General features: G+C 44.8%; 2 protein-coding genes across 2 annotated transcripts; both read left to right on the forward strand.

Moving 5' to 3' along the window:
• The first annotated feature begins 606 nt into the window (after nt 1-606).
• si:dkey-33m11.8 (anionic trypsin-2) lies at nt 607-10,858 on the forward strand. The gene is made up of 7 exons (XM_062545043.1): nt 607-694; nt 4,735-4,819; nt 4,939-5,063; nt 5,330-5,480; nt 7,926-8,067; nt 8,780-9,037; nt 10,679-10,858. The coding sequence occupies exons 3-7, from the start codon at nt 4,988-4,990 to the stop codon at nt 10,835-10,837; spliced, it is 786 nt and encodes a 261-aa protein (XP_062401027.1). The 5' UTR covers nt 607-694; nt 4,735-4,819; nt 4,939-4,987; the 3' UTR covers nt 10,838-10,858.
• Nucleotides 10,859-14,167: 3,309 nt separating this feature from the next.
• On the forward strand, nt 14,168-17,686 carry cdab (cytidine deaminase b). The gene is made up of 4 exons (XM_062545406.1): nt 14,168-14,733; nt 16,438-16,549; nt 16,832-16,889; nt 17,234-17,686. Exons 1-4 carry the CDS (start codon nt 14,529-14,531, stop codon nt 17,372-17,374), a joined length of 516 nt encoding a protein of 171 aa, XP_062401390.1. The 5' UTR covers nt 14,168-14,528; the 3' UTR covers nt 17,375-17,686.

The following is a 17,686-nucleotide window of genomic DNA, read 5'->3' on the forward strand; positions in this document are numbered from 1 at the left end:
GACAGACAGACAGACAAAGAAAGAGAGAGGGAGAGAGAAAAGAGGGGGGGGGGGGGTGAGCATAGCTGCACAAGCTGGCCAAGTAATGTGTGAGTAACATGGCCTCTCGTACATGGGGCCGGGTAGTCCACACCGGACTGCCCAGATTCAGACATAAACGAATTAATTATTAAAGGTCCAGTTCATGAAAGGTTGTTAATCATTTTAGCAGTACCCATCTTATCACGGACGTGGCTGGGCATTGTTGCTCTGGTTGTTGCAGGTCTGTATGTTGATGTCCTCAGCTTGTTCCGTCTGTGTGGCTACTGCGCTTATTAATTGTATATTTTGACACCAGTTCTGCAAGTTTGTTTTTTGCGTCAGACACTGAAACATTTGGGAAACAACATCCAATCATCCAATCAAATGTCTCACTGTAGAGTCGCCTACAATAAAGGTTGTGGGATGAACAGGTGCTGAGTGCTGCTTCTTGTCTGTGCCCGTCTTTCTATTGTTGCGGTTTGCTCGCTGCTTGTTTTGGGTTTTTTCCCCTGGGAAAATCCTCTCTCATGTCCTGGAGGCATTCGAATCTGTTCCATATAATAGTTTTAGGGGCTCTGGGTCTCCCCTAGGGCCACAAGCCCTATAGTTTGCTGATCTATCTGTATTTCTGATATGAGGCCTGAAATTAACATCTGAGTTTACTGGTGTTGAGGTACGTACAGTTCTTGTATTACATTTTTTTGCTTTTTGGCCTGGCACCTTGCCTGTGCCAAGGCTCAGAACTCTCATTTTGCTTTGTGAGGTCAATGCATTCAATGCTATTGGCAGATTGTTGAGTTACATTCTCTGCATTTCCAGTTGTCACTGTACTCACTTCATGAGATGTCTCTCGTAGTTCATCCGTCTTTGATGAAAGGGCACCAATCTTTGATTCCAAAGTATCTCAAAGCATGCGAAGTCACATAAGGAAGATATTGACCTTTAGACAACATATCAAGTGAATTGGCATGCATTGAGATACTTCCATCATACCATATCATTTACAATCATTTGTTCTATAATGTACTTCCATTGAAACGCATTGATTTTGACTTGACTTGATTTCCTCATTTTTGAGGTGATATTGTGATGAAGTGATATCTAACATTCCCTTTGTATAGGCTTTTGGTATCCAATATATAAGCAAATTGCAGCAATTATTTTGAAGCTGACTGTACCTATTGTTCAGATTTAGTTTTCTAGAAATATATGCAAATTATCGCATATTTAAAGGGATATTCCGCCATTTTTGGAAATACGCTAATTTTCCACCTCCCCTCGAGCAAAACAATCGATATTTACCTTGTTCCCGTTCATCCAGCCATTCTGTGAGTCTGGCGATACAACTTTTAGCTTCAGCCTAGCATAGATCATTGAATCGGATTAGACCATTAGCTTCTCGCCTGCTAGCTTCATGTTTAAAAGTGACTAAGATTTCTGGTAATTTTCCCATTTAAAATGTGTCTCCTCTCAAGTTAGAAAGTGCAATAAGACCAACTGAAAATGAAACCTGGCGTTTTTCTAGGCTGATTTGACATGGAACTACACTCTCATCTGGCGTAATAATCAAGGCAACTTGCAAACGTACCATAGGCGCAGTGATATTGTACGCAGCATCTGAAAATAGTCCCCATAGACAACAAGCAGTAGTAGTGCCAGTAGTTTGCGAGTTGCTACCTTTGACCTTGAAATCCACTAAATTGGTAGATTTGTAATATGTTAATTAGATATACCTAGGGATCACAAAAAAACTGGGATGATTACTATTGCAATTTGTTATATGTCAAACACTAGATTGACTGGCCTATTACTTTGTCACCAGATTTAGCTCTTTTGGGATAGTTTTTGCCTGTTGTCAGTCCTTATCCACAACAAAAGCATTTCTTTGTGTATAGGGGGGATAGGTCATGAGAAGTTTTTGTATTTACAACATCAGAGTAAAATACAAATATATCGCGACTCTGGAGGGATCTTTACAGTCGCCAAAAGTACCTAAACCTGCATAGTGCAAGTTGTCATTCTGAGGAGCAGTGTGTACGCCTAGTGTAGGTTAGCACAGGCTACCATACAACACTAGTGTAGGTTAGCACAGGCTACCATACAACACTAGTGTAGGTTAGCACAGGCTACCATACAACACTAGTGTAAGTTAGCATAGGCTAGAATATAGCACTTTTTGCTAACCAACATGTACAATGTACAGGAAACATTCAGGGAAATACCAGGGTGACTTATTACACCCCCCCCCCCCCCCACCACCACCACCACACACACACACACACATGTACGCACGCATGCGCACACACACACGCACACACACACAGGACATGTCTCTGGGGGGGGGGGGGGGGGCATTCTCCTGGGTGGGCTCACATGTGTGCTAGCCTGTCCATCCACGTGCACCAGGCATTGTTCTGTCAGCAGCAACAGCTACCACACACACACACATAACGTAATGTAAACACACACACACACACAAACACAGTGAGATTGGGAGACGCGTCCTGTTTAGATGGTGCCATTGTCCCTGAGGAGAGAGAGTGGCACAATGGAGAGATAGTCCTGAGGGAGGGATGCAGAGAAAGAGAAAGAGAGAGAGACAGGATAGAGAGAAAAGGGGAGATAGAGGCAAAGGTGTGTGTAGGTGTACGTGTGCGTGTGAGCGATCAAGAGAGAGAGAGAGAGAGACTGAGCGAGAGAGAGAGAAGGAAGAGAAGAAAAGGAAGACAATGGGTCAGTCCATCTCATTCAGGGATAATAAAAGAGAAAGGAAGAAAGAGAGAGACAGACAGACAGACAGAGAGAGAGAGGGAGAAAGAGAAAGAGAGAGAGAGACAAAAAGAGACAGAGGGGGGCAAGAGAGAGAGAGAGTTGGAGGGGGGGGGGGACAGGAGACAGATTCACACAGAAGAACGAGGAAAAACATGGTTTAGTCAATGTTTTGCACCATCTACATAAATACTAAAGAAGACATCTGAGCTGCACCCGTGTCCCTCTTCCTCTCAGAGCAACAGGTCACTCTGCAACGGGTGCAGCTCAGGCCTGACTGAGATCTGGCCCACGTCCGGTCCGCCTCAGGCCCACATCTGGCCCACATCTGGCCCCTCAGAGGAGCACAGGTAGCTTGAAACTCAAGGCAGCCAATTCCCAAGAGAGGCACTTAAGAGTCGAGCGGACCTCCCCCAGCCTGGCTCCTGACCCAAGGCCATGTCCTCCCGGCGCGGAAACTTACTCGGAGTGAGACGGAGCAGGTCTTCAAGTGCCTGCTCAAAACATCTCCAATGTTCCTTCCCATCATACTAATTATAACTTTGGGTGGTTCCCCAATCGTAAGGACATATCTTCTCCCAGGGCCTTACATCATAACAAGCGTGTCGCGAGAGCGAGTGAGGGAGCTCTACCTCTGGCGCTGTATGGCATTGTAGTCCTGATAACTGCCGAAATGCCTCTCACTTTACTGAAGGGACACACAATATCCTATTCACAAAGCACAATATGGCAAGTCACCTGTCTGCGGACTCTTTCTATCGCTGAAAAGGAGTCGTCTTCTCCTCCCAATTCGTGTATCATGAATGTGAGGCACAAATCAAAGGGGAAGCTCTGAAATGGAAGCCCAGGGGAACGACTGCGCTTTTGTTCCATATTGGGTCAGGCCACAGTTGTTTTTCTCACGGGTGGTGTTTTAGAGACACATACGCACACAGGCCCAACAATGGGACGGAGGACCGCAGGAGGCTTTAAAAGGCACAGCAGGGTCTATTGCACGGCAGAGTATGAGTCGACGAGAGTGTGTGGGGTTCAGTTGACCAGAGGGTGTGAGGTTCAGTCAGTCTTCAGTCGGGGGCCAAGCATCTCCAGTCCAGCGTGAGTATGAGTCTCTGCTCCAGCTAGGCTTCTGGGTAACGACGAGGAGGTGAACTATTATGGGCTGTTCACACCAGGAACGAGAACCTCAAAGAGAACTGTAACTACAACAATACAAGTCTATTCATGTTGTTATCGTTAGAATTTAAATTTGGACGTGGTCGTTCATATTAATTATAAAGATGCTTTTTTTGCCAGGTCATAATTGTTATAGTAATTGTCATTGGTGTGAGGAGCCCCTTTACCCCCATTTGAACTGGAGACCAATCTCCTCCTGAGCATAAAATACATTTGCATTTTGTACAGATTGTAACAACATTTTATTGTATGTTTTCCATGCAAAGTAAAAAAAAAATCATCAAATTTACCATAAAGGGATATCAAGGGCAAACCACAAACTCTGTGGCCTCTGTGGCCGTCGCTCTGTTGACAGTATGCAACATTTTCATGGCACATGGTTATGAGAACAGATATACCTGTTGTTTCAACTAGCACCTGAGAGTATTGGAATCAGAACTTTGAATTTGGATTGTCAGGTTGCCACTAATCTGGTCTAAATCTGGTCCGCATAAAAATGAGTGGCCTGCACCATCTCCTGACTGTCTGAAAGGATACTTAAACTGATTTTTCCATTGCCTGACTAGGTCTTCATTTATCTGTTGTAGGCCTATTAAAATTACTATCTCTAAGCTATATAGCCTACTATGCAGTTCTGTGGTTGGACCACCTTCTGAAAATGTAAAAAAGTGCCATCTGTGCTTGTAAATGTTCGCAAGGATTTATTTAATCCCTTTTCAGTATTTTCAGTTGTTCACTTTCTGTGTTTTAACCAATGATTTCCCCCCCCAGATTTGATTAAGCTACACAAGCCATATTTTTTCGTCTTGGCCACTGAAGTCCAGGAGAGGAAAGCTTGTGGATATCAATGCAATTGGTGGGTAGGAAGCATTCAAAGAGAGAATAAGACGTTTTATGTTGAAACTCTACTGAAAATGTAAACGCTCTCTGTAGACTGTAGATGACAGGAGATTTTGATGTGTTTCACTCGTCTAGTAGTTCTGATAATTTGCCTGAGGGGAGAATCAGACGACACAGGAGGACCATGGGAGAAGCATCTTCAGCTATGCCAGTCAGACACGGCACTGTCCTCCTCTGTCTCATCCTTCTAACTTTTCATGGTAAAGGGACACTAACGAAATTGTATTATAACGTTTTGCCTAACGAACCGAACCGAAGCTCATGGTAGCCTAGGCTAAAGACACCCACACGAATTCTGTAAACGTCAGCCTATCTACAGTATGTAGCCTAAACCGCCCAATAATAAAACGGCATATGTTTCTGATAGGCCCATTTGACAGAGCAAGTCTTGGCGGAGAAGTTTTATTTTCAATTGTCAAAAGTAGTTAATGAGCTGACCTTTGACCTATCCTGTCCCCCTCCTCAGGTGCATATCCACAGAGAATCATAGGTGGCGAAGAGGTGACGCCGTACTCCATCAAGTACCAGGTGTCGATCCAGTTCAACAACCAACACTACTGCGGTGGAACCCTTATACACCCACAATGGGTCGTCTCTGCTGCCCACTGCTGGAGGCCGTGAGTATTGCAATATAACAGCTGTAATGGAAAACATCAGGGGCTTCATACCTGATCCGGTTCTGAGCAGCTGCCGTAGCCTACAGCAGATCTCTGCGAGTTACAGCAGAGGTCCTTATCTACCGCGTCTTTAAATACGTTGTGACGATCTGATGAAATCGGACAGTTCGGCTTAAACAAGGGGACCCTATTCCATTCCATTCCATTCTATTCAAGGCTCAGATCCAGATTAAAATAGAATAGAATAGAAATTAACCACATACAACCAGTTGTCTGACAAGGTCAGATATCTATTGGTGGCCACAATTCAGAACAACAAATTCACCTCTGCCAATGTGCTAAGGTGATTGCTTTGGCATGTGTCATTGACAAGGACATATGATTGACAGATAGGTCATTGCTCTGATTGGCTGGACATTTTCTTGGTGTGACAGGTTGGGCTTGAAGAAACACCTCATTCTTACACCATAGATTGGACTGCATTGCTCTTGAATTATGAGCTGCTGTCACCAGCAAACTATATTTGATATATTATTAGATATTTCTAAAGCACTTTGTATATCCTAGAATAAGTAAGTATAAGTATACTCTTTTGATCCTGTTAGGGAAATTTAGTCTCTGCATTTGTCCCAATCTGTGAACTAGTGAAGCACACACTAACCCAGAGCAATGAGCTGCCTGCCACTGTAGCGCTCGGAGAGCAGTGAGGGGTTAGGTGCCTTGCTCAAGGGGAGCAGTGAGGGGTTAGATGCCTTGCTCAAGGGGAGAGCAGTACACCACTACTCCTCCCGCCCACATTTTCCCTACTGGTTGGGGACTGAACCAGCAACCTAAAGCTTATGGTGTGTCTACTTCACGTTTACATTCGCAAACATTTATTCAGTCAGCAGATGCTTTGACCCAAAGTGACGTACAAAATGAGGAATAACATTCAAGCTGCAAAGCAGAGAAGACTTAAGTGGGGTTCAGACCCAAAGATTTGCGACGAGATGAGCTGCGACGTTCTAAAACCTTGCGACTGCGACTAGACATGTTGAATGCTTTGCGACAGCTTGCAACAGCTGGCAATGACGTTCAACGTTTAATTCACACCGCTGCAACTACTGTCTACGATGGGTTTCGTCTCGTTGTGAGTCTTTGGTGTGAATTGGCCCTTAAGGTGACGAAAAATAGCCAACACCTCCAGCCTCCATGATAATGATGCCAGCAGGTGAAGCTGGTGTTAATTGCCATTGTGTGTGAGTTGGCCGTCAGTGCGTCCTCCTCCCCACATTCAGCCAGTCAGACTACTGGGGAGGTAACCAGACTACCACACAGCCAGACTACTGGGGAGGTAACCAGACTACCACACAGCCAGACTACTGGGGAGTTAACCAGACTACCACACAGCCAGACTACTGGGGAGGTAACCAGACTACCACACAGCCAGACTACTGAGGAGGTAGGCCACATAGCCAGACTACTGAGGAGGTAGGCCACACAGCCAGACTACTGAGGAGGTAGGCCACACAGCCAGACTACTGAGGAGGTAGGCCACACAGCCAGACTACTGAGGAGATAGGCCACATAGCCAGACTACTGAGGAGGTAGGCCACATAGCCAGACTACTGAGGAGATAGGTGGCACTGCCAGACTACTGAGATAGGTGGCACTGCCAGACTACTGAGATAGGTGGCACAGCCAGACTACTGGAATAGGTGGCACAGCCAGACTACTAGAGAGGTAACCAGACTACTGGGGAGGAAGGTGACACAGACTAGGCCTGACAACACAGCACTGAACGTTCTGAGGCCCTTTCCCTGGCGTGATGTGTCCACAAACAAAGCAGCGGTCCCCAGAGATGAGCCTGGACGCATTAGTATCCAGAGCAGCGACCTCTTCAGTGAACTGTAGTGTGTGTGTGTGTGTGTGTGTGTGTGTGTGTGTGTGTGTGTGTGTGTGTGTGTGTGTGTGTGTGTGTGTGTGCGTGTGTGTGTGTGTGTGTGTGTGTGTGTGTGTGTGTGTGTGTGTGTGTGTGTGTGTGTGTGTGTGTGTGTGGTGTGTTCTGCTGTTAGTCTCAAGAGGATATTGAGCGTTAGTCGCAGGGGCTCGGGACAAAGACACGGGCATCACACCCCTGACCTGACCCCGTTCTCGGGCCATTCTATAGTTGTGGTGCCATCAAAGATACTTAAATGCAACCGTCTCTGGTGCCATTTATGATCGAGGAGGAGGAAATAATGAACATTCAAATGTTAAGCTTTTTTTAGAATTGATGTGACAAAGTAATATGTGTACTTGATAGAAAATACCTTTTCGCATCTTATTAACGTAGAGTATGAAGTGATTATTCTGCACTATTATTTTCTCAAACAAGTCCCAATTTAAATCAACCCCCACCACAGTCATTAATTGTAATAATTTCATTATTAATTAATTTCTCCAATGGCCTCCCCTGTCCCTCAGGAGCTACCTGATCAAGGTGGTCCTCAGCGAGCACAACCTCAGGGCCAAAGAGGGCTTTGAGCAGAGGGCCAACGTCTCCAGAGTCATCGTCTACTACCGCTACAACTACCGCACCTTTGACAATGACATCATGCTGATTAAGGTAAGCAGAGTGACTGGCACCATGGAACAGGGAAGGGGAGGAGCTTGGGCTGCTTTTATTTGACAGATTTAATGAGATAGATAGATAGATAGATAGATAGGTAGATACTTTATTGATCCCCAAGGGGAAATTCAAGATGTCCACACATGCCTATTTTCATGCCACTGAACACACGTTAGATGTGCATACGTTTGTGTGTGGGTATACAAACTACAGTTCCCATGAGCCCTATGGGTCATTGAGGAAATGTAAAAGGCAAAGCCCCCTCCGTCCTTGGTTCATGTGTTTATGATAGGAAGCTGACCTGTTATGCATTAGTGAAATAGAGTCTCAGGCCATATCTCCACCTCAGCGAAATATCATTGAGTTTTGTAGGATGCCTGCTCCACCTGGATACAACACATACAGTACAATATGTGTACTGTATATGTATGAACAAACCTATGTCTGAGTGTGTGTGTCTGTGGATCTGTACAGAACCATTCCTGTTCATAACCAGTGCAATATATGTTTATATTCTTTTTTTATGATTTTGCTTTATTATTGTTCTTGTGAACCTAATGAGTCTACATTACCTTCAATCTCGTTGTACCTTTGCAAAAAGTGGCAATAACCATAAAGACTATCTATCTATCTATCTTTGTGTGTACAGTAAATACAGTATATAATGTGTGTGTGTGTGTGTGTGTGTGTGTGTGTGTGTACCCTTCAGCTGGAGAAACCTGTTCAACTCAATGCCAACGTCCAGCCGGCGCTGTTGCCCAGCGAGGACAGCCCCCTACCCCCAGGGGGCACTGTTTGCACGGTGAGCGGCTGGGGCGTCACCAGGGTGTACAGCTACTACCTGTCGCCCGTGCTCCGGGCCGTGGACGTCAACATCATGCCCAACTGCCAGTACTACTACTACTTCAGGATATCGGAGAACATGCTGTGCGCGGGCACGCGCTTCGGGGGCAAGGACTCCTGTCAGGTGAGACAGAGTGGTCGAGGGGGGGTGGGGGGGCGGGGGTGGGGGGCAGGGATGTAGTGGAGGCTAAACGCAAGTAAGCGCAGTTTATCTCCACCTCTGAAATGTCAGAAGTGGAGTTTATCCACCTCTTATTAGAGTTTATCCACCTCTCAAAAGAGTTTATTCACCAATTGCAAATTTTAACTTTCAAAAATCCACGTTCACAATAATGTTCACTCATCAGCGCTCTAGGATCCATTTAATACCACTGGTACTGATATAAACATTAGACAATAACCTCCACCCTCATCAAACACGTTCTGAATGCCTTTTTTAAAAATTCGATAACACATGGCACAGTCCACCTCACTGAGATCACAGAAGTCATAGTTTACCCACCTCTTATTTTACCACTGACTGCACCCCTGGGGGGGAGAGGGCCGGGGGGGGGCATGGACTCCTGCCGGGTGAGGCAGAGTGGGTGGGGGGGCGGGGTAGGGCAAGGGACACATAGCACGTCAGAGTGTGTGTGGATGAGCACAGTGATACTTGGCTGAGATTGCGTGTGAGTGTGTATGTGTTTGTACGTTACAGCTGTGGATATGTGCAGCGACAGCTGTCAAGGACTGTCTGTGTGTGTGTGTGTGTGTGTGTGTGTGTGTGTGTGTATGTGTGTGTGTGTGTGTGTGTGTGATGGGTGCTGAAAGACACAGTCCTCATGAGATTTAGCTGAAGCATGGTAAACATATCACTGCACATACGGTGCGTGCATACTGAAACAAACAGAAGCCATGTCTCATGTTCCACAAAGCTAGAGTCCAAAATAAAGACAATATCACAACAATATCACAACAATATCACAACGTGTATTATCAATATTGTAACCAGAAGAGACAAACGACAGAATATGAATCAGCACAGCCTTTGCTGCGATGCCAAAGCCGTTTGCAGACAGTGTGCTGTGCCACAGTTTTGACACAGTGACTACAGCACGGCTCTGTTTGTCAGGGTCCTTAATGAGCTTCCCTTTATGATTCATATCTCGGCTCTCTGGATGCAATCAGCCGCTGACGGAGCAATCAGACTAACGAGCTGCGTTGGTAAGGGCACCAGAACCGGCTCTGATTACGGCGCACGCAGAGCCGTATTTACCCGCGCCGGCGGCGGCAGCGAGCTGCCCGCGCTGATGATCAGTCCACAGCCACAGGCCAGCGGCCGACCGGCGGTCACGATAGCTCGCTCAGCGGCGCGGGCGCACGCTAACTGGAAATCAATGAGCTCGCAAATAGAGCTCATGAAATAATTACGCCCGTGTCCGACGGGCAGAGGCACTCGAGAGTAACTAACGTCTGATTCACTGATGGAGTTTAAATGGCTACTCGAAAGGCAGCAGAGGAATTATACAGCTCGCAGCTCGCAGTGTTGATCTGGTGGGATTCTGTTATAACAAACAAAGTTCCTGGAAAGTCATTGTTATGGGGTGGGTGCAGAGGATTGTGTGTGTGTGTGTGTGTGTGTGTGTGTGTGTGTGTGTCTTAGTGTGTGTCTTAGTGTGTGTCTTGGTGCGTGTGTGTGTGTGTGTGCATGCATGAGTGTGTGTATGCCTAAGTTGAACAAACAGCATTGTCACATTGTATCGTCTCTCCCTCTCCACGTTGCCAGGGTGATTCGGGCGGTCCGCTCATGTGCAACGGGCGCTTCGAGGGCATCGTGTCCTGGGGCATCAGCTGTGCCAACCCCTACTTCCCTGGCGTCTACACCAAAGTGCGCAACTACCTGCGCTGGATTAACTGGATCATCCAGAGTGACAGCTCCAATTAGAGCCGTCACACAGAGACTCAGGCCCAGGGGCCAGGCACACACACGTGTGTGTGTTCGGGAGGAGGGGGGGGGGAGCCCACAGGGATGAGTGCCCATCAGGGCACAGTGGGTGTGTGTGTGTGTATATGTAGGGGGACACAAGGCGATCGCCCGTTATGGGCAGTGTGTGTTAATATGTGTGTGTGTGTGTGTGTGTGTGTGTGTGTGTGCGTGCGTGTGTGTTGAGGGGAGCCTTCTAGTATGAGTGCAGCCATGGTCACATTTTGTGTGCATTTGTGTGTGTGTGTGTGTGTGTGTGTGTGTGTGTGTGTATCTGGAGTGCGTGCGTGCATGGGGGTGGGGGAGTTACAGAGTTTATTATATAACACAGTTGGCAGACTTGCCAGCGGGGGGCACTGTGGAGGGGTTAGGGTAACCTGGGGGCAGCTGCGCCAGCTGGTCAATCTCAATAAGAGCACATGGAGCAGCTCTAGCAGAGACCACACAGTGATCTGACCTTCACCCTCCGAGACACAACATTAAAGGCACACTTCATGATTCTAATCGCATGTCAAATTCATCAAATCTCTCAGCTCTGTGTAAGCACTCATAAAATTGTACCGAGTCATCCACTGTTCCGGCCAATCACACGGGTTCTTCAGGGAGCACAGAGGAGAGAGAGGGGTGCCGTTTGATTGGCTGCTGAGTGCTGACCTGAGGCATCAACATCAAGGTTCCTTCAGCAGAGTTGCAGACCGTGCCTTTAAACCTGTTTTCACAATTACACGTGCGCGGCGGAACAGCGAGTCCAGATACAGTGGTCAGCCACCACTACGTAACTAGGGAGTGTGACCTTGAGCCGCTAGCATGACTTCACTTGACACTGATTAAATCAATAAAGCTGCTTCGTCTCCCTCTCTGGACGCATGGCTTCTGTTGAGTTCATCACGACTTCCATCGAAAGATTGATTAATCATTTCCCAAATCACCACAGCAGTTTCCAGCGGACGGGGAAAAGCAAACTGTCCACAATTGAGCAATCCGACTTTGATGGAAAAGGTCAGACAGGCTTCCAGTGTCGTGCCGTTCCCTGACATGATGAACACGAATCTCAGTAACTTCAACAGTGGCAAAAAATCACATGGGATCATTTTTATTATGATATATACTAACTATGTCATTTATTAAAAATCTAAAGAATTGAGACACTCCTGTACAAATACCCAGATCAAAAGGATTTATTGATCACTGGCTCCATGCCAATGTATTTTGACTATCCAGACGTCATCGGCACTCCACAACCGAGACTCGGGTAAAAAAAAACACACAAAGCAATCCACTGCATAGCCAACTATAGACCCCTTCAATGTTTGTAATCATCCAGAGCCTATAGGTTGAATGCGTGCACAGCATGAGGTCAGAAAAGTGCCGGGGCCAATCGACTAGCATGTTGAGCTGACAAGGTTTGCACTGTCATGGTTACTCAAGGGCCACAAAATAAACAAGTCCCTTCGGGTCGAAACAAACCCCCATTCTGTTCGCCCTGTCGGGACTTATCTTCCAATTATTACCGGTGGACAGTACATTATCCCTTACTTACATATTAGAAACACAATATGCATTCACAAGATATCACTGTTCTAACCAGACAATGACATAGCATACATATTTCAATACGTCCTGGAGAAAGGGAGAAAAGTCCATCTCAAATCTCCAAACAGCCATATCTACTTCTACTTACAGCGACAAGATAACGATTCTCGCAAGATTTGGCAGGGCACTGTTCAGTTACATGACTGTTTTTTTTCAGTAGGGACTCGCTACAGTACGTCTATGCCAGTGATTCTCAAAATGTTTACAATGAGTAACACCATTATGACCTGCATTAAAATACAATAATGTAGGCAAATCTAAATATATTTCACATTGTACAAACTGTTTTGCCATCTTTTGTTTTTTTCAAGAAAGATAAAAACTAGTTTAAAATATAAGGATTTTTCATTATATATATATATATTTTATATCATTTGAAGTGATAATTTTATCTTCCTAAAATAAAACATCTTGGAGACTCCCAGAGTACAACAACAGAGAGGCTGCGTGCCACCAGTGGTACCTGTACCACAGTTTGAGAACCACTGGGCTATGCTATATATGCTAGGTGAACAGTTTGTTTACCATCAAATTGGTTTCGTAAAAGTGATATGATTTTGCATATTGGTCAAGAAGGGGCCTTTCCCAAACTGTTACCACAAAGTTGGGAGGATGGAATTGTCCAAAATCTCTTGGTTGATGCGGAAGCATTCATTGTTCCTTTCAGGAACTAAGGAGCCAAGCCCAGCTCAGGGATGGCCCAAGGTCCATAAAGACCTGGATGACAGAGTTTGTTGTGGATGAACTTGACTGGCCTGCAGAGTCACATCACTGATCACATCACTGCTCAGCACTGTGTGTTTGGTTGACGCCTAATATTATCTAATGTTATCGAAGAACCATGATTACGGTAAAGTCATAAACACAGCGTGCTTATCAGCTCTGGGTATCACATGCAGGAAAACGAATCATGGGCGTGTGACCCGTGGGGGGGAACGTGGCCCCGCAGAGGATCGACCCCCTATCAGATGCCCCCCAACCCCCAACCGTGCCTGTAGGTGTACTTTACACAGGAAACCTCTGCTGTGGGACAGAGGACAGTAAACACAGACTGTATCTTTGGGAAAGTCACGCTGTGATGCAACCACACCGGTGTGAGAACACGAGCAAACAAGCATGCACACACACATTTATTCACACAGACACACACATACACATACACATATACACATACACACACACACACATACACACACACACACACACACACACACACACACACACACACACACACACACACGCACACACATACACACACATACACACATATACACATACAGACACACACACACACACACACACACACACACACACACACACACACACACACACACACGACATACACACACACACACACACACACACACACACACACACACACACACACACACACACACACACACACACACACACACACATATATACACATACAGACACACACACATACACACACACACACACACACACACATGACCTACACACACACACACACACACACACACACACACACACATACACATATACACATACAGACACACACACACACACACATACACACACACAAACAAGCAGACACACACAAACACACACCCCTGCCACATGATTTGCTCTGACTGTGGGGTGGAATGTTCTAGCATCAGGGATTGGCTACTTCCCAGTGTACACGCCTGACAGGGAGGGAAAAACAGAGATTCAAAGTTACGAGGCAAACGGAGAGAGACCACAAACAGAGAAACATACTCAGAAGATCAGACAAACTCTCTCTCTCACACACACACACACGCAGACAGAGAGACAAGGCAAAACACATTTAAGACAACACACACATGCAACTCTACTGACAAAAACGCACAGGAACTTTGACGGTGACAACACAGATATAGACAGGGGCTCTCACATACAGACGACTGAATCCAATCACAGGACTACAAAGACAGAGAAAAACGTGTTACTTATTAAGAGACAAAGACGTATTACTTATTAAAACTTGAACACAGAACCAGCCAACCTTACACACACACACACACACCCGCGCGCGCACACACACCTGGAGAGGAGCATGAGTACCCTGAAGCTGCGACAGGAGAAGATGATGAACGGCCACGGGTCGGGACCGCAGACGCGCACGGAGCGCCACAGGATGCAGGAGGGGGTGGTGGGACTGATCCGCACGTCTCTGGAGGCCAAGGAGTTCGCCTACTGCCCCTACAGCAAGTTCCGCGTGGGGGCCGCCCTGCTGGCCCACGATGGGAAAGTGTTCACAGGTGAGAGAACCGGAGATGAGAGAACCGGAGAGGAGAGAACCCGGAGATGAAAAGTGTGAGGAGAGATGAGAAAACAGATTATACAGAAGAACACAATGGAATGTTGATATGTAGTCTCACACAGAGTCTTAAAGAGTCACACACACTCAGTAACACTCTGGGATGTGTATGAGCTGTTTAGTGCCAAAGTAACTCACTGGGATGTGGATGAGATGTCTAATCTCACAGAAACACAATGTAATTCCCCTTTTTCATAATTTTTCAATGTACTAGGTGATACCAATTTAGAGCTAAAGGGGTACCCTATTCGTCCGAAACTGACAAAAAAGTGTCACACTCCTACCTGCGACAACAATGTTACATAATGCAATACCAAGGGTTTCAGTTGCGCATCCGCAATGTTGAAAACAAAAAATCTTCACACTGTAGCTTCAGTTTGAAGTTTACCTTAAGTTTGAAGATATTTAAGGTCAAATATGTACATTATGTTGCTTAAAAAAACAAAAAACAAACAAAAAAAACAATTTAGTTTAACTTCATAGCAAATTAATGTATGGATGACAGTTTTCACAAACAGAGAATTATTTTCAACACACATAAAAGTCATTAAAAAAAAACATAAAAACCAGGAGCAATATGCATAGGTTTCTCTGTGGAACATTTGAGTCCCTGTCATGATGACAAAGTTGTTTGTCTCAAAACATGATTCATTGTTCAGTTATTAAATACAATATTTTGTTCAAGGTACATTTGTCAACAAAGACTAAGAACATTGTATTCATTATCTATGGAGTGCTATCCTTTGATACAATGTAACTGTTCTTTTGACCCAGTATCATATGAAGGTATCAATGGGATGATTATCTCAGACTCTAGTTGTCATACATATATTTAGTTTAAAGTTTTATAGCCTGAATAGTAAAAATTATAGCAAAATAGTAAAAATACCAATATTAGTAACATACCTAGTAACATACCAAATAACATTCAACATAATAATTATAAGAATTAAAAGAATATGGACACCACAACTCTGGGAATGAATTAGTTAGATAGAGATTAGCAGATGACTCTTTAGACACTTATCTTTAAAGACCCCGAAACTAAAAGGCAGTGGGTACATTATTCCACCAACCAGGGATCACAGAAGAAGATTCTTGACACATAACATGTTGCACAACATCTGTCTTTGAAAAATGTTAATCAGTTATGAGGAACATAGCTTACTAATGATAACAATTCTGGCTCAGAGTCCATTTTTAAGCTTTAGCAAGTAACAAAGTCAAAATATTATCACTGCTGTGTTGGTACACCTAGGTTTGGTTTACGTAAGTGGTAGTTTTCGAGAGGACAGACCTCTGTCACACTCATCTCTCGCCAACTTTGATGTGCCCACTTGAATCATGTGAGCACACACTGCAATGCGAAACGGTCTCCTCATCAAATATTACTGTACAAATATACTCAGCGTTTGTGCGTGCACACTGTGACCATGAACTCTTTAGCAAACAGAAGTGATTTTCTACCGTAATCTAAATGTGGTACCATGGCTGAATCAAAAGGCATGTCTACAGCAAGGTATTCATAATAGCAATCAAGGCCTACAACAGGGTTTCAAAAAGCATGACACACTGCAGCAGACTACATGAGAGGGTCTTAGAGAATGTGTCAGCTGAGAAAACTGGGTTTTGTTGCCCTCTGCAGGCTGTAATGTGGAGAACGCCTGCTACAACCTGGGCATCTGCGCAGAGAGAAACGCCATCTCAAAAGCAGTCTCGGAGGGGTACAGGGCCTTCAAAGCTATTGCCATTGCCAGGTAATTATCTTTCTCTCACAGCAGGTACTCTGGTGTTACGTCACCTCCTCTGTGTTTGTTTAATTCTCTCAGGACATCACACAATGTGCACTAGTATCCGTGGTTACCTGTAAAATATTATGAAATGAAAATGTCATTTATAATAGGATATAAAGATAAGAAACACTTCTGACCAAAACCAAAGGCCATGTTGTAAACGTGCAATAGTAGTATAGTAAAGAGATATAAAACAACAGCATTATTTTTTAAATGAATAAATGTGTCATGTTTATCTTCTGACAGTGACCTGTCTGATCAGTTCATCTCCCCGTGCGGTGGCTGCAGGCAGTTCATGAGAGAGGTGAGTTCACTTCACGTCATAACACCGGTAAAATAAGAGAGAGAAGAGTTAGCTTAGCTATCCTCACATACTGCATCTATGCCACTATATATCACTCCAAGGTTATTTGGATGTCCATGGGAAATGACATGTTCAAATTTCAATCTTTTTTTTTTTGTATTTAGCAAAATTTAGATGGATAGATAGATACAAGTGTAGATAGATAGATAGATAGATAGATAGATAGATAAGATAGATAGATAGAGAGATACTTTATTGATCCCCAAGGGGAAATTCAAGATTAATTTCGGTATGCTGCACTTGAATAATTGAGTAAAAAACATTCATGTAACTTGCTCTTTCAGTTTGGGGCCAGTTGGGATGTCTACCTGTCCAAACCTGACGGCTCTTATGTGGAGATGACCGTCGATGAGCTGCTGCCAGGATCCTTTGGACCCGAAGACCTCGACATGAAGAAAGTACACACCATCCCCAACGAGTTCTGAGGCAATTCTAACATACTGTACGCTACCAAGCCTTCAGCTAATAATCCAAAGATCCCGGACAAGAAACTTTTAACAACTGGTGCTTTGAATGTCAGTATGACAAAACTGCTTTGATACATGATGGTGAAGTTGTATGTTCCAAAGTGATTCTCATGAGCCACAGTCTTTAATGTAATTATGCCTATGTGTATATATTTGGAGGTAATGATATGCTATATATATATATGTGTGTATTCCAAAGAATGTATGTCTGACTGTATATATCACTATTTAAGATCGATTGTATACTGAAATAAACCCACTGAGGAAGAA

The sequence above is a fragment of the Sardina pilchardus genome, chromosome 9, assembly GCF_963854185.1.
Source record: "Sardina pilchardus chromosome 9, fSarPil1.1, whole genome shotgun sequence".
NCBI classification, from domain to species: Eukaryota; Metazoa; Chordata; class Actinopteri; order Clupeiformes; family Clupeidae; genus Sardina; species Sardina pilchardus.

Bases quoted from the DNA above. Each gene is read 5' to 3' on its own strand.
- si:dkey-33m11.8 (XM_062545043.1), top strand. From the start codon at position 4,988: ATGGGAGAAGCATCTTCAGCTATGCCAGTCAGACACGGCACTGTCCTC. The intron at 5,064-5,329 runs GTAAAGGGACAC...CCCCCTCCTCAG, and splicing joins CATCCTTCTAACTTTTCATG to GTGCATATCCACAGAGAATC. The intron at 9,038-10,678 runs GTGAGACAGAGT...CCACGTTGCCAG, and splicing joins GGGGCAAGGACTCCTGTCAG to GGTGATTCGGGCGGTCCGCT.
- cdab (XM_062545406.1), top strand. From the start codon at position 14,529: ATGAGTACCCTGAAGCTGCGACAGGAGAAGATGATGAACGGCCACGGG. The intron at 16,550-16,831 runs GTAATTATCTTT...ATCTTCTGACAG, and splicing joins AAAGCTATTGCCATTGCCAG to TGACCTGTCTGATCAGTTCA. The intron at 16,890-17,233 runs GTGAGTTCACTT...TTGCTCTTTCAG, and splicing joins GCAGGCAGTTCATGAGAGAG to TTTGGGGCCAGTTGGGATGT.